This window comes from Salvelinus alpinus, chromosome 32 (genome assembly GCF_045679555.1).
Source record: "Salvelinus alpinus chromosome 32, SLU_Salpinus.1, whole genome shotgun sequence".
Classification (NCBI taxonomy): Eukaryota; Metazoa; Chordata; class Actinopteri; order Salmoniformes; family Salmonidae; genus Salvelinus; species Salvelinus alpinus.
Genome location: NC_092117.1, coordinates 17,245,862 through 17,262,082, shown reverse-complemented (window position 1 = coordinate 17,262,082; position 16,221 = coordinate 17,245,862). Strand labels below are relative to the sequence as shown.

At 43.5% G+C, this 16,221-nt stretch overlaps 1 protein-coding gene across 2 annotated transcripts; it reads right to left on the bottom strand.

Moving 5' to 3' along the window:
• Positions 1-3,802: 3,802 nt before the first annotated feature.
• Positions 3,803-15,931, bottom strand: polh (polymerase (DNA directed), eta). 2 transcript variants are annotated; one of them, XM_071380425.1, is made up of 10 exons: positions 15,795-15,931; positions 15,276-15,410; positions 14,932-15,164; positions 10,786-10,952; positions 10,560-10,663; positions 10,232-10,351; positions 7,530-7,653; positions 7,313-7,378; positions 5,429-5,601; positions 3,803-5,223 (listed from the first exon to the last, which is right to left on the bottom strand). In XM_071380425.1, exons 1-10 carry the CDS (start codon positions 15,929-15,931, stop codon positions 4,143-4,145), a joined length of 2,340 nt encoding a protein of 779 aa, XP_071236526.1. In that variant the 3' UTR covers positions 3,803-4,142. The 2 variants fall into 2 exon arrangements, with proteins under 2 accessions (XP_071236526.1, XP_071236527.1); XM_071380426.1 differs by lacking the exon at positions 15,276-15,410.
• Between the last annotated feature and the right edge of the window lie 290 nt (positions 15,932-16,221).

Sequence of the window (16,221 nt, the reverse complement as noted above, 5' to 3'; positions counted from 1 at the left end):
TGCCTGCCATGTGAGTTCTGTTATACTCACAGACATAATTGAAACAGTTTTAGAAACTTCAGAGTGTTTTCTATCCACATCTACTAATTATATGCATATTCTAGCTTTTATGGCTGAGTAGCAGGCAGTTTAATTTGGGCAAGCTTTTCATCCAAAATTCCCAATGCTGCCCCCTACCCTGGTGAAGTTAAACAGCCATCACTAACACAGAGAGGCTGTTGCCTACATTCAGACTTGAATCATTGGCTAATTTAATAAATGGATCACTAGTCACTTTTAAACAATGGCACTTTAAATAATGGCACTTTAATATTTTTTACATATCTTACACTACTCATCTCATATGTATGTACTGTATTTTATATAATCTAATGCATCTTGCCTATGCCTCTCGGTCATCGCTCATCCATATATTTATATGTACATATTCTTATTCCATCCCTTTAGATTTGTGTGTATAAGATAGTTGTTGTGGAATTGTTAGATTACTTGTTAGATATTACTGACCTGTCGGAACTAGAAGCGCAAGCATTTCGCTACACTCGCCTTAACATCTGCTAATCATGTGTATGTCACCAATAAAATTTTATTTTATTTGTGAAGGCTGTGCATGGCAAGGTCAGTCCTCCACCGTACCACAATCCTCTTTGTCTGGGTAAACCCTGCAGTCACAGACAGAATATTTTATGAAGCAGTGTTGCACGGTATACCGAAACTTCTGTCCTATTTCGATACTAGAACATGAAAAAACGTTTGGTACTGTATCTTTTTTTACTTTCGGTACTTCACGGATCAAGCCTGTCTATCAACCCCCCCTACCCCTTATTATAGCGTGAACCTTGCCTGCTCCCCCTTACTCATTGCTAGCCTGCACTGGGAGTCTGGGATGTATCATGTTAGCTCCCCTCTCATGCTGCACAAAAGTTAACACACTTAAATATTTCTAGTATCGTGTCAACACTAGTTTGAAGGATTTGTAGAATGAATAGTTGTGAAGTGTTAACATAGTGATAATATTCTATACAAGTCTTCTTCTATGAAACTAATACAAGTCTTCCATGAAACTACTAATCCATCTATCTGTGTACCACAGGAGGAGCTGAGGACAGGTGAGAAGGTGGTGGTGTTTTAAGTTCATTAAGCACCCAGAGTACCTGAAGGTGGGGGCCAAGCTGCTGTTCAGAGAGGGAGCCACCAAAGGCATCGGCCAGGTCACCAAGCTGCAGCCTGTCTCCCAGTCACAGCCCTCACAGAGTGAGGAGGAGGACGAGGCCTAGAACCCAGAACCGCCCAGTGGAACAGGAGAACCACAGCCGTCCCAGCTAGATCCCAGGATCTAGAACATCGGAGGAGAGGGTTCCGTCTCTTTCTCCTGTCATCTTCAGCCTTCCTGCTTCTTCCAAAGCCCCTCTCCTGTCATCTCAGCAAAGAACTGACTTTTCCCTCAACTTTTGTCTTTTACTTTGTTTCCCCGAAGCCTTGTTGTCACCAAACCTTTTCTCAAGCCTTTTCAAGAACTGCTATTTCGATTGTTTCCTTTTGCTTTTCTAGATACTGATGAGGGAAGTATATTTTGTCTCCTGTGTCACCTGTTCACCTAGCAACAGTCACCACGGTGTAAGGAAGACCTGGTTACAAAAGGCACAGAGATCTATCCAATAGTAACTATGGAAATGAGTGTAAAGCAGCAGTCACCTTAAACACAGTTGATTCACACCTCTGGGTGAAGTGCTTACACACACTCTCCTCTCACTCAAACATACACTACCGTTCAAAAGTTTGGGGTCACTTAGAAATGTCCTTGTTTTTGAAAGAAAAGCCAATTTTTTGTCCATTAAAATAACATAAAATTGAAAATTGCAATTGGAAATTGCAGATTTTTTATGGAATATCTGCAAAGCCGTACAGAGGCCCATTATCAGCAACCATCACTCCTGTTTTCCAATGGCACGTTGTGTTAGCTAATCCAAGTTCATAATTTTAAAAGGCTAATTGATCATTAGAAAAACTTTTTGCAATTATGTTAGCACAGATGAAAACTGTTGTCCTGATTAAAGAAGCATTAAAACTGTCCTTCTTTAGACTAGTTGAGTATCTGGAGCATCAGCATTTGTGGGTTTGATTACAGGCTCAAAATGGCCAGAAACAAATAACTTTCTTCTGAAACTCATCAGTTTACTCTTGTTCTGAGAAATTAAGGCTATTCCATGCGAGAAATTGCCAAGAAACTGAATATCTCATACGCTGTGTACTACCTACACAGAACAGAGCAAACTGTCTCTAACCAGAATAGAAAGAGGAGTGGGAGGCCCCGTTACACAACTGAGCAAGAGGACAAGTACATTAGAGTGTCTAGTTTGAACAACAGACGCCTCACAAGTCCTCAACTGGCAGCTTGATTAAATAGTACACGCTAAACACCAGTCTCAACGTCAACAGTGAAGAGGCGACTCCGGGATGCTAGCCTTCTAGCCAGAGTTGCAAAGAAAAAGCCATATCTTAGACTGGCCAATAAAAATAACATTTTAAGATAGGCAAAAGAACACAGACACTGGACAGAGTAACTCTGCCTAGTAGGCCAGCATCCCGGAGTCGCCTCTTCACTGTTGACGTTGAGACTGGTGTTTTGCGGGTACTATTTAATGAAGCTGCCAGTTGAGGACTTGTGAGGCGTCTGTTTCCAGTTTGGGCTGTTATGTGTGGGGTGGAGTACCACATATTTATGTATAGATCCAGTTTGTATATTATGGTACACATAAATAAAAAGTTGTTACATTCATTTTTGTCTGTGTTTTCTATAGATTCTACACCTCAATGGTGTAGTTAGGCTGTTTACCTGAAGGGTGCCCTGGTGAAAAGCTATAATAAATGGGTCCATGAAGTTCTCTCGCCTCCCCTTTGTTAGCCGCCTCCCTTTCTATTACTCAGCTGATGCAAGACACTAGAAACTGTGAGTCAGACTGAAACACCACTGTTATGAAAGGGATGATCACTTGATTCCTCACGTAGAGAGAATGTACACAAAAGCATGTGACACCCAGAAATGGTGCAATGCCACTCATCATAGAGGCAACCAGGACTGTACTGAGGTCAAAGATAACAAAACAGACATTAAGATTGAACCTCAGTATTAAGATGTTATTGAAATTGTCATTCCAGTGTTAAATCCACATAATTATATTGTTAAATCCACAAAATGAAAGTAGTTCTATTTATTCTGTTAGTTCCCAGGCCTTATCATTGACGGGACTGGCGATGTGTCTGTCATACGTTTAGGGCCTCCTTGTTGCTCTCACACCAGCCTAACTCTGCCATGACCTGGAAGTAAACCCAACATGAGGTTTCCACTTACCTTCTCTTTTGTTTGAAACTATTAGGAAAATAATCTGATATGGAATAGTTTAAAGAAGACCACTTCAGTACGAGCATTATAGTGTTTAACAGCTGTGGAGATAGTCACACTACAGCCCACTTTCTGCAATATAGGCTACTGTTTATACTGATTACACTGACCCATTAGTTTATTCCCAAGGTGGGCCAAATGTCTGTTGGCTGACCTTTAACAATGTTTTCACAGCAAAAGCCCAATAGCACATGGGGACATTTTGCATGTTTGCCTTCTCTTAGATTTGCATTGGTAAAACTAAGCAAACCATTTCCTTGAACACGAATACTGTATCTAAGCTGAATAAGCATTAAATTGAGTGCCTTAACTTTGCGTGCGCTCGTCATGTGTGATGCTACCATCTAGTGGCAAAAACACATTTCACATGGTTGATAAAAAAGGCCCACAACACAGGGACTATTTTCAATGTTTAATGGAAACATGATCACAGAAATGTACAAGCTTCTCAAGACAACATATCCCTTGAAAGAGGACATCCAGGAAAGTGTGGCTTTACCAATATCTGTAGAACCATCATAAAATATGCTAATTTTCTATAGGTAAAAATATTTATTCTGTACAATAATTGCCATTACAATTAAACAGCATCTCGCCATACAATCACATAAATTGTTTTGGCAGTGAGTTTAGAATATTGTTGGTCAGTTTAAATAGCATCAGCAGAAGTAACCAGTCCAGCACAGTGTATTCTCTACCTCCTTTCATGGTCCGTCTCTTCTTTTCCTCCACTTTGTCCTCAGCTCCTCTTGAAGAAGGAGTCCAGCGTACCAGTATTACCACCTTGGGAGCGGGGCCGTTTAGGCTGGGGTGTTGACTGGCCCCTGGCCCGCGTCTTCCCCCGGGACAACTGAAGGGCGCCTGCCCTGAGAGGGGGGCGGGAGGCAGTTGAAACAGAGGAGGAGAGAGAGGAGGAATGAAGAGAGGTATTGGTGGTTGTGCTTGCAGAGGAGAAAGAGTTCTGTAGGTCCAAGGCAAAGTGGTAGTCATTATGTTCAGGCATCTCCCAGGCCAGCACGTCCTGGCCACAGCACTCACAAGTCAGCAGGTCCTCTTTGGCCACACTGGCCAGGCACTGAGGCGGGTCAGAAGGGGGATAGTAGGAAAACTCTGACCCCTCAGACTGTTTTTCCTCTGATAGAGTACAAGTTCCCTCCCCAGACCCCAGAGATTGGTCCTCTGCTTGGTTAGAACTAGTGTTCGCAGTCTGCTCGTCACATGTTTCAGCTCCGGGAGCTGTGTAACTTCCTGCTATTTCACACCCAACTGTGTCTGTTAAAAGTTGGACACTCCCTATTGTATCATATCCTACTGTGGAACATCTTGTTCTGCCTGTTGCGAGACTGTCGCTGTGTGAGGCTGCGGTTACGGGCTGCTGGTTTCTCCCAAGAGTCTTCCTCTGAAAGAAGGAAGTGATGCCAGTATGGGGGCTGGCTGATGAACTGACAACAGAAGAAGAGTGACAAGATGTACTAGAGACAGTTGAGGTTGTTTTTTCTCTCTCAGACACACTCCTCTCTACTACAGAGAAAGACACAGGAAAAGAGGAAGGCGGGAGAAAGGTTCCATAGCCCCTATCATTCTCTTCTTCCTCTCCCTCTTCATCCTTCCTCTGTTTCTCTGCAGATCTTTGGAACAAGGACTGGATGGCACCGGGTCTCTTGGGGGTGGAGTCCTTCTTTGAACCAGAGCAAGACTGAGTGGAGGCCTGGGTGGAAGTGACATCACTGGACAGGAAGCTGGCAATTCCTCCGGCCCCGGCAGAGGGTGAATCATTAAATTTACTGGCCGAAATGTGGAGCAGGGTGAGGGGAGGAGTCCTGGATAGAAAGAAACAGAAAGAGAAAGTGAGACACATATACATTCGAAAACAGACAGCCATGGGAAATCAACGTCTCTGAAGGTTAAGATTTCAGGGTGGCTATAGCTGTAGTGTTCCAAATAATGGTGTTATATTTGCCATGCTGTCTAGAGTTGGTTGCATATATAGCTAATGTCACGGCAGACTTCATTTGTGCAACTTGCCATGCTGCCTGATGGTTCCCTGCTGTGTTGAGACTCTTGAGGATTGCGAAGCTGTCCGAAGAGATCTTGGTGGCGTCGTAGCGTGCCAACGAGCAGCACCGAGAGAAACTGCTGGGCCTTTTATCACCCAACTGCCTTACACCCACAGTCAACTGCTTAGCCACACGACCATTCTACACAGAGGGAGAGAGAATGAGTGACAGAAATGGAATTTAGAGGAGTGATAGGCATGCAGGTGGGGAGGTACAGTTGAAGTCGGAAGTTTACATACACTTAGGTTGGAGTCATTAAAACTAGTTTTTCAACTACTCCACAAATTTCTTGTTAACAAACTATAGTTTTGGAAAGTGGGTTAGGACATCTACTTTGTGCATGCCAAGTAATTTTTCCAACAATTGGTAACAGACAGATTATTTCACTTATAATTCACTGCATCACTATTCCAGTGGGTCAGAAGTTTACATACACTAAGTTGACTGTGCCTTTAAACAGCTTGGAAAATTACAGAAAATCATGACATGGCTTTAGAAGCTTCTGATAGGCTAATTGACATCCTTTGAGTCAATTGGAGGTGTACCTGTGGATGTATTACAAGGCCTACCTTCAAACTCAGTGCCTCTTTGCTTGACATCATGGGAAAATCAAAAGAAATCAGCCAAATTGTAGACCTCCACAAGTCTGGTTCATCATTGGGAGCAATTTCCAAACGTCTGAAGGTACCACGTTCATCTGTACAAATAATAGTACGCAAGTATAAACACTATGGGACCACGCAGCCATCATACCGCTCAGGAAGGAGACGCGTTCTGTCTCCTAGAGATGAACGTACTTTTGGGCGAAAAGTGCAAATCAATCCCAGAACAACAGCAAAGGACCTTGTGAAGATGCTGGAGGAAACAGGTACAAAAGTATCTACATCCACAGTAAACCGAGTCCTATATCGACATAACCTGAAAAGCAAGGAAGAAGCCACTGCTTCAAAACCGCCATAAAAAAGCCAGACTACGGTTTGCAACTGCACATGGGGACAAAGATCGTACTTTTTTGGAGAAATGTCCTCTGGTCTGATGAAACAAAAATAGAACTGTTTGGCCATAATGACCATCGTTATGTTTGGAGGAAAAAGGGGGAGGCTTGCAAGCCGAAGAACATCATCCCAAACGGACTGGTGCACTTCACAATATAGATGGCATCATAAGGATGGAAAATTTTGTGGATATATTGAAGCAACAACTCAAGATATCAGTCAGAAAGTTAAAGCTCGGTCGCAAATGGGTCTTCCAAATGGACAATGACCCCAAGCATACTTCCAAAGTTGTGGCAAAATGGCTTAAGGACAACAAAGTCAAGGTATTGGAGTAGCCATCACAAAGCCCTGACCTCAATCCTGTAGAAAATCTGTGTGCAGAACTGAAAAAGCGTGCGCGAGCAAGGAGGCCTACAAACCTGACTCAGTTACACCATCTCTGTCAGGAGGAATGGGCCAAAATTCACCCAACTTATTGTGGGAAGCTTGTGGAAGGCTACCCGAAACATTTGACACAGGTTTAACCATTTAAATGCAATGCTACTAAATACTAATTGAGTGTATGTAAACTTCTGACCCACTGGGAATTTGATGAAAGAAATAAAAGCTGAAATAAATCACTCTATTATTCTGAAATTTCACATTCTTAAAATAAAAGTGGTGATCCTAAGACAGAGATTTTTTACTAGGACTAAATGCCAGGAATTGTGAAAACTGAGTTTAAATGTATTTGGCTAAGGTTTATGTAAACTTCCAACTTCAACTGCAGATTATCCTTCCGTCCCTCAGTCTCATGAGGGTGTGACCAGACAGGGAGGGATGAGACAAACAGAAGATGGTGAGATGAAGTCCCTCACCAGCTCTCTGTCCTTGGTCAGTCTCTCCTCCAGCTCCAGAGCCAGTTGATAGAGCCAGTGCTGCACCTGCAGAGATAAGACAGAGTATTTTATTCAGACATCAACAGACAACAGAGCTCAACAGGAATCAACACGGGAGACTGGCCATAATCTACTGTGATGCACCAGAGGCAGACAGAAGAACAGATGGAGAGAGGGCATGAATATAGCCAAGTACCCGCTCTCTGGTAGTGAGAGATGTCTTCCCAGGGAAGTTCTTGCTGCAGCCGATGGATTTAGGGAGTTGTCTGGGCTTCACTGCCTCAAAGTCAATCCCCCGACACAGGTCATACAGCCACTGGCTGAAGAGAGCAATATTTATTATATCAATATGGGAACTACAGTGCATTTGGAAAGTATTCAGACCCCTTGACTTTTTACACATTGTGTTACATTACAGCCTTATTCTAAAATGGATTAAAAAAAAAAAATCCTCAGCAATGTACACACAATAGCCCATAATGACAAAGCGAAAACAGGTTTTTAGAATAAAAAAAACATCTAATTTACTTAAGTATTCAGACCCTTTGCTATGAAATTGGAAACCTTTGCTCAGGTGCATCCTGTTTCCATTAATCGTCCTTGAGATGTTTCTACAACTTGCTTGGAGTCCACCTGTGGTAAATTCAATTGATTGGACATGATTTGGAAAGGCACACACCTGTCTATATAAGGTCCCACAGTTGACAGTGCATGTCAGAGCAAAAACCAAGCCATGAGGCCAAAAGGAATTGTCCGTAGAGCTCCGAGACAAGATTGTGCTGACGCAGAGATCTGGGGAAGGGTACCAAAACATTTCTGCAGCATTGAAGATCCCCAAGAACACAGTGGCCTCCATCATTCTTAAATGGAAGAAGTTTGGAACCACCAAGACTCTTCCTAAAACTGGCCGCCCAGCCAAACTGAGCAATCGGAAAAGGGGCTTGGTCAGGGAGGTGACCAAGAACCTGATGGTCACTGACAGAGCTCTAGAGTTATTCTGTGGAGATGGGAGAACCTTCCAGAGGGACAAACATCTCTGCAACACTCAGGCCGTTATGGTCAGGCCGTTATGGTAGATGGTCAGGACAAATCAGGCCGTTATGGTCAGGCCAAATCAGGCCGTTATGGTAGAGTGGCCAGATGGAAGCTACTCCTCAGTGGAAGCTACTCCTCAGTAAAAGGCACATGACAGCCTGCTTGGAGTTTGCCAGAAGGCACCCAATAACTCTCAGACCATGAGAAACAAGATTCTCTGGTCTGATGAAACCAAGATTGAACTCTTTGGCCTGAATGCCAAGCATCACGTCTGAAGGAAACCTGGTTCCATCCCTACGGTGAAGCATGATGGTGTGGGGTTGTTTTTCAGTGACAGTGACTGGGAGATGAGTCAGGATCGAGGCAAAGATAAACGTAGCAAAGTACAGAGTGATCCTTGATGAAAACCTGCTCCAAAGTGCTCCGGTCCTCAGACTGGTGCTAAGGTTCACCTTCCAACAGGACAACAACCCTACGCAACAACCCCAAGACAACGCAGGAGTGGCTTCGGGACAAGTCACTGAATGTCTGAGTGGCCCAGCCAGAGCCCAGACTTGAACCGGATTGAACATCTCTGGAGAGACCTGAAAATAGCTGTGCGGCAACGGTCCCCATCCAACCTGACAGAACTTGAGAGAATCTGCAGAGAAGAATACAGAAACTCCCCAAACACAGGTGTGCCAAGCTTGTAGTGTCATACCCAAGAATTGATGCTGTAATCACTGCCAAAGGCACTTCTGAAATGGTCCACCCACACAGACAGCGTGGTGAAGAAGACGCAATAGCGCCTCTTCAACCTCAGGAGGCAGAAGAAATTTGGCTTGTCACCGAAAACATTCACAAACTTTTACAGATTCACAAACGAGAGCATCCTGTCGGGCTGTATCACAGCCTGGTACGGCAACTGCTCCACCCACAACCGTAAGGCTCTCCAGAGGGTAGTGAGGTCTGCACAACGCATCACCGGGGGCAAACTACCTGCCCTCCAGGACACCTACACCACCCGATGTCACAGGAAGGCCAAAAAGATCATCAAGGACAACAACCACCCGAGCTACTGCCTGTTCACCCCGCTATCATGCAGAAGGCGAGTGCATCAAAGCTGGGACCGAGAGACTTAAAAACAGCTTCTATCTCAAGGCCATCAGACTGTTAAACAGCCATCACTAACATTGAGTGGCTGCTGCCGACATACAGACTCAAATCTCTAGCCACTTTAATAATTATTAATCTTCCCTATGCCGCACGGCCATTTCTCATCCATATATTTATATGTACATATTCATATTCATCCCTTTACACTTGTGTGTATAAGGTAGTAGTTGTGTAATTGTTAGATTACTCGTTAGATATTACTGCACTGTCGGAACTAGAAGCACAAGCATTTCGCTACACTCACATTAACATCTGCTAACCATGTGTATGTGACCAATAAAATGTGATTTGATTCAACAAAGTACTGAGTAAAGGGTCAGAATACTTATGTAAATATATATATATATATATTTTTTTTTATGAGCAAAAATGTCTAACACTGTTTTTGACTTTGTCATTATGGGGTAGATTGTGGGGTAGATTGATGAGGAACAAAATATTCAATACATTTTAGAATAAGGCTGTATCTTAACAAAATGTGGAAAAAGTCAAAGGGTCTGAATACTTTCCGAAGGCACTGTATATTAGCCACCACTGGCACCAAATAGTATAACATAATTAAGAGGATAGTTCCTTTCACAACACCAGATTGCAATATTACAATTTTAGCTAATAACTTAAAATGATCCACAGTATTACATAAGTGTGGTTCATTGAGGAAGAGTGGTTTATATACTTCATGACATGAAGGAAGTGTGTGTTGTTTACCCAGTCTTGTCCCCAAAGTGCTGTCCCAGCTGGGCCTGAGAGAAGCGGGTCAGTTCCCCCATGTTCTCTACCTCCAGGGTCTCTGTGATGGACGACCCCAGCTTACCCCCCAGGTTTCGGCTGGAGAGAGGAACAACAGGACCGGATCAGTCTATCTCTGAGTCTGTAAAGTTGATTCTGTATTCATCTGCATAGTCTGATGGTCCTGTAGTCCAGGAAAGATTGTATTGTATGTTGCATGTATAGTGAAGGATATGTGTAATTGTGTCACTTGTCTTAATTTTCTCTGTTACAGCACACGGTTAGTTTTAACTAGCAGTACACTCACATTTTGCCAATGGGAAGTGAGTTGAAGAGCTCTGGAACAGAGCCTAATGGCAGGAGTGTCTGGCGGTTGGGTTTGTTCAGACCACAGGCTAGTTTAGCCAGCACCTGGGGAGACATGATAAATTCAGTGATCATGACAGAAAGGACAAGTAAAGAAAGCTAGTAGAACTATTGACAGAAAGAGGTAGAACACACTGGTTGTGTTGAGAGGGGAAGAGAGTACTGACCTTGTTGTGGGATATCCCTGCCGAGCAGCGGAAGCCTGTGTGCTGCTCCACTGCAGCCCTCATCTCCTCGACGATCACAGCCCCCAGAGCCAACTGCAGCTCTGCACAGCCAGAGCCCCCTGACACAGAGGACAGCCACTGCTGCAGGCCACTGGACCTTCGTTCTTCTGGGGAAAAACATGGAGGAGCACCATGTTAACATACCTTTTTACCCACTTCATATGTATTTACTTTATTCTAGTCAAGGCCTATCCTATAGAACTACTGTTGTACACCCCTTTTCTATTCATATACTGCCCATAATGTCTATATACACCATCATATACATATACACTGAGTGTACAAAATATTAAGAACACCTTCCTAATATTGAGTTGCACCTCCTTTTGTCCTCAGAACATCCTCAATTCGTCAGGGCATGGACTCTACAAGGTGTCGAAAGCAGGGATGCTGGCCCGTGTTGACTCCAAGGCTGGGTGTCCTTAGGGTGGTGGACCATTCTTGATACACATGGGAAACTGTTCAGCATGAAAAACCCAGAAAGTTTGCAGTTCTTGACACAAACCGGTGCGCCTGGCCTTTACTGCCATACCCCGTTCAAAGGCACTTAAAGATTGTGTTGCCCATCAATTCTCTGAAATGGCAAACATACACAATCCATGTCTCAATTGTCTCAAGGCTTAAAACTCCTTCATTAACTTGTCTCCTCCGCTTCACCTAGACTGATTGAAGTGGATTTAACAGGTGACCTCACCTGCACACACTCCGACTCCTTTTAGAAGTAAGAGTTATTTTGTACCTCCAGCCAACCCAACCGCTCTATTGAGACATATCGCAGACTCGTTTAAAAAGATGTTGGTAATCTCTTTAAGAACAAACATGAGTACATATATTTCCATAAGGATGAAAAACAAGCTTTGCTTGACTTAGTCTGATACGGCAGTCCTTACCCGCCCTGCTGATAAGGGTGGGTCGGTAGTAATCATGGATAGGACAGTTTATGTAAATGAGTGTCAGACAACTGCTTCACAAAACCTTATCCAAGAAACTCAGAAGTGACCCCATTTCCCAATGTCAGAACACCATCTTTACTGTCCTAGATGGGTATTTAAGTTCTGGTCAAATCACCAAAAAAGAACACAACTTTTTGGCTATTCAACTCCCTAAAATTGCCACTTTCTATACTTTGCCGAAATTACACAAGAATGTTACAAAACCTGCTGGGTGCCCTATTGTAGCAGACATTGATGCAGTAACGGCCCCTTTATCAACTTTTTTTAATCAGACCACTCACAGAACAGCTCCCCCCTTTGTAAAGGACACCAGCAGTATGATCTCTATCATTGAATCTCTTGATCCTCTCCCTGATAATACTTTGTAAATTACTTCTGATGTTGAGTCGTTACACACAAATATTCCACACGAGGGCGGTATTGAAGCTATGGAACATTTTCTTCTGCAACATGACCATAATGAACTACATAACATTGGCTGAAATAGTACACACACAACAACTATTTCATGTTTCTAAAGGATTTCTTTATCCAGACGAAGGGTACTGCTATGGGATCCCCTATGGCTCCTAACCATGCTAATTTGTACGTGGGTTACATGGAAACAGTCTATTTTCCATCCTCTCAAAAATGTTTCCTTGTCTAACATTATTATGTGGAAACGGTATATTGATGATATTTTTGTTCAATGGAGGGGGTTATGCAAAACAACTCCAGGCGTTCCATGCTTTTCTTAACTCTTGTTCTGAGCACCTGAAGTTTACTATGTAATCTGAGACACGTCAAATCAGTTTACTTGATCTTTTGATTTTGTGTGGGGATAATGTAATATACACAGATTTTTACAGGAAACCATACTGATCGTAACCGTTTGTTGAGGGCTGATAGCTGTCACCCGCTTCCCTTGAAAAACAGTTTGCCCTACAGCCAATTCTGTTGAATCAAAATAATCATATGGCTGAGATAAAATTCAAGCAAAGGGGGTACAAAAATGGTCAGATTAATACTCCCATTGAAACAATCCAAAACAAATCAAGACATGATCTCTTTCAAGGACAGTCTCGCAAAAATAATCATTTTTGCCTTCTTACTACGCGCTATTCAAATTGCTTTGAACAAATTAAAGGAATTGTTCACAAACATTGGCACATTCTAAGATTCGATGACAGTATCGGTAATGTGTTTTCGGACCCTCCCTTGGTAGTATTCTCGCGGGGCAGAAATCTTAGAGATCAATGGGTAAACTGATTTACCACCCCAAAATTCCCCCGCACAACGTCTATTTGCACCTCTACTGGATGGAAACTACAAGTATAATGGCTGTGCTCAATGCAACAGCATGTACAAATGTAGATCCTTCAAACTGGGAAACAGATCCCAATCAAAGGTGTTATTACGTGCTCCACTAAGGCAGTTATTTATCTTATAACTTGTCCTTGTGGTAAACAAATTATGTGGGTAAAACGCTAATTAAAAGTAAGAATCCCGGAGCATCGTAGAACCATTAGGTGCAAAAACTCGATGTACCCAGGTGCGGCCAACTTTTTGGAAGCGAACCACTATTTCGTCCCTTCATTATATCGGCATCGAAAACAGTCACCCTCCCTAGGAGAGGGGGTAACCTTGATCATTTATTGTTAAACGAGAGGCTGCCTGAATCTTTCATTTAAAGACCCTTGTGTAACAGTATAACTTTAAACCGTCCCCTCGCCCATACCCAGGCGCGAACCAGGGACCTTCTGCACACATCAACAACTGACACCCACAAAGCATCATTACCCATCGCTCCACAAAGGCCACGGCCCTTGCAGAGCAAGGTGCAACACTACTTCTAGGTTTCAGAGCAAGTGACGTAACTGATTGAAACGCTAGTAGCGCGTACCCGCTAACTAGCTAGCCATTTCACATCCGTTACACTCACCCCCCTTTCAACCTACTCCTTTTCCGCAGCAACCAGTGATCCGGGTCAACAGCATCAATGTGGCAGTTTAACTTTATGCCACCCCCTCGCCCCGACACGGGCGCGAACCAGGGACCCTCTGCACACATCAACAACTGTCGCCCACGAAGCATCGTTACCCATCGCTCCACAAAGGCCGCGGCCCTTGCAGAGCAAGGTGGAACACTACTTCTAGGTTTCAGAGCAAGTGACGTAACTGATTGAAACGCTACTAGCGCGTACCCGCTAACTAGCTAGCCAGCCATTTCACATCCGTTACACTTGTATGTAGCCAAATTATATCTATGATCGTATGTTTCCCATTTATACTTTTTATATGGTTGTATTTATATCTGTAAATTAACCAATGAAATCAAGCCACACCCAGCCATGATTACAGACACCTGTGTGTTCTTTGAAACTATTATAAACTGGTTACAAATGTAATTAGAACAGTAAAAGTAAATGTTTTGTCATACCCGTGGTATACGGTCTCATATACCACAGCTTTCAGCCAATCAGCATTCCGTGCTCAAACCACCCAGTTAATACAAACTAGTGACCCGCAGTGTCTGTAATTATACCATGATGGAGACAGCTTGTCTGTCAAAACGTTGATTATTAAATTGTTGCATCTGAGCTCCTAGAGTGTGCGGCTCTCCTTTTCTTTTTCACGTGTTCTACTCTGCTAGACCGCACCTCGCCTAAACAGGTGTGCGTTTCTTTCGCCTCCAAATTGACCTCAATAAAGGATAATAGTTTTCGCCTGGATTCACCTGGTCAATCTGCCATGGAAAGAGCAGTGTTTTGTACACTCAGTGTATATTTATATTCCGAACTCTGACATTGCTCGTTCTAATATTTCTTAATCCCTTTTTTATGTGTGTGTGTGTGGGGGGGGGTATATGTATTGTTGGGTATTACTGCACTGTTGGAGTTAGGAACATCTGCTAAATATATGTATGCAACCAATAAAATGTAATTCAGTCTGCAATGACATGGTCTTTGATTAGAAACCCAGGGATGTGGACAGATACAGAATATCAAGATACCACATATATAAAATGAGAACACAGCACTAAAAGAGATAGGCCTAAATATTTTTCTGAAATGCTAAAACTCAACACTCATTTAGAGTTCTTGGGGTAAACTAACCCAATCCCAGCCCAATGACGACCGCGGTTTAAAACCCACCTTTATCAGTTGTGGTGTCCTGTGCTGCCACTTCCTGGTCAAGAGGAGCCAGTGGGTAGCCCTGGACGTGGCTGGTCTTCAGGAGCTGAGGGTCTACCTGCTGGTCAGTCATGCTTTTCAATCTCTGCTGTACCGCAGCAGTCAGGTCCATGTAGGCCTCGTCAATACTGGCCCTCTCGAGCACAGCGAAGCGTGACATCACCTCAAACACCTGTACACTCGCCTCCCGGTAACTACACAGGCGGTGACAGTTAGCTGGTTAGCACTGCAGGCTTTCTGAAGGGGTTCCTGGGGATTCACTTAGTCACCGAAGTCATTTAAAATATTGTATAATGGACACCTACTGGGTGAGGTCTGCCTTCCCATGTGACTCTCTGACCCTTGCAACCTGGAGATCTGGGCACAGTTTCTTGGCATCGTCTGCCCACATGTTCCTGGTGACACCATGGGCCCTGGCCTCATAACTCACAGCTATGATACTGGGTAAAGATAAAGTGTGAGTATCATAGTCAAGGCATGTTTTCTGAACAGTCCATGCAACAAAAAACTGTAATGTATGGGAGAGACAAACGTTTTGCAGAGCTGAGAACCAGGCGATGTAGGTATGCATCACAAGTCAGGCCCAGCCTGAACTAATGTTTAACTCCACTGACTGTCTCCATTACATTATAATGGACACTGGAGTTAAACCTTAGCCAGCCTGACCCATACAACTAAGAAACATGGGATAAGGGGAAACACCTACGAGTCACTCCCACTGTCCCTAGGTCTACATGTTTTATTCTGGATTGATGCGTGTATGCTAGCTACGCCGCTCTCAATACCATTGGCCTTGGGAAGGAGAATCTGTGTCTGTGACTCACCCGCCTCCCTTCCATGTTTTGTACTGTGCGACCACACACGGGGTGTTTTTCAGCGCTGGGTTCAGCCTCTGTTCCACCTGCACGTAGAAACAGTCCATATCCACCAACGCGACAACCCTCTCCTTCCCACAATCCATTCCAGAAGAGATGCAGAACGACTGGACAACACTGGAAGTTAAAAACGAATTGTTATGGTAGAACGCATGTTAGCTAGATAGCTTTTCTTTTTTTTTCACAGACCTACATAAGTTAGTTAGGCTATCTAGATTGCTAAATTAGCTAAATGTAAAATATGTAGCTTGAAACACCCAACGTTAAGATATTACTGTAGCTAAATAGCGAAGGAAACAAATTAGATAACGTTACATTACATTAATGCTACATAATGTAACTATGCCGCTCCCCGAATAATCTTCTTCGGTGGGGT

Bases quoted from the DNA above. Each gene is read 5' to 3' on its own strand.
- polh (XM_071380425.1), bottom strand. From the start codon at position 15,931: ATGGATTGTGGGAAGGAGAGGGTTGTCGCGTTGGTGGATATGGACTGT. The intron at 10,664-10,785 runs GTCAGTACTCTC...ATGTCTCCCCAG, and splicing joins CAGGGATATCCCACAACAAG to GTGCTGGCTAAACTAGCCTG. The intron at 7,379-7,529 runs GTACTTGGCTAT...TTATCTCTGCAG, and splicing joins CTCTCACTACCAGAGAGCGG to GTGCAGCACTGGCTCTATCA.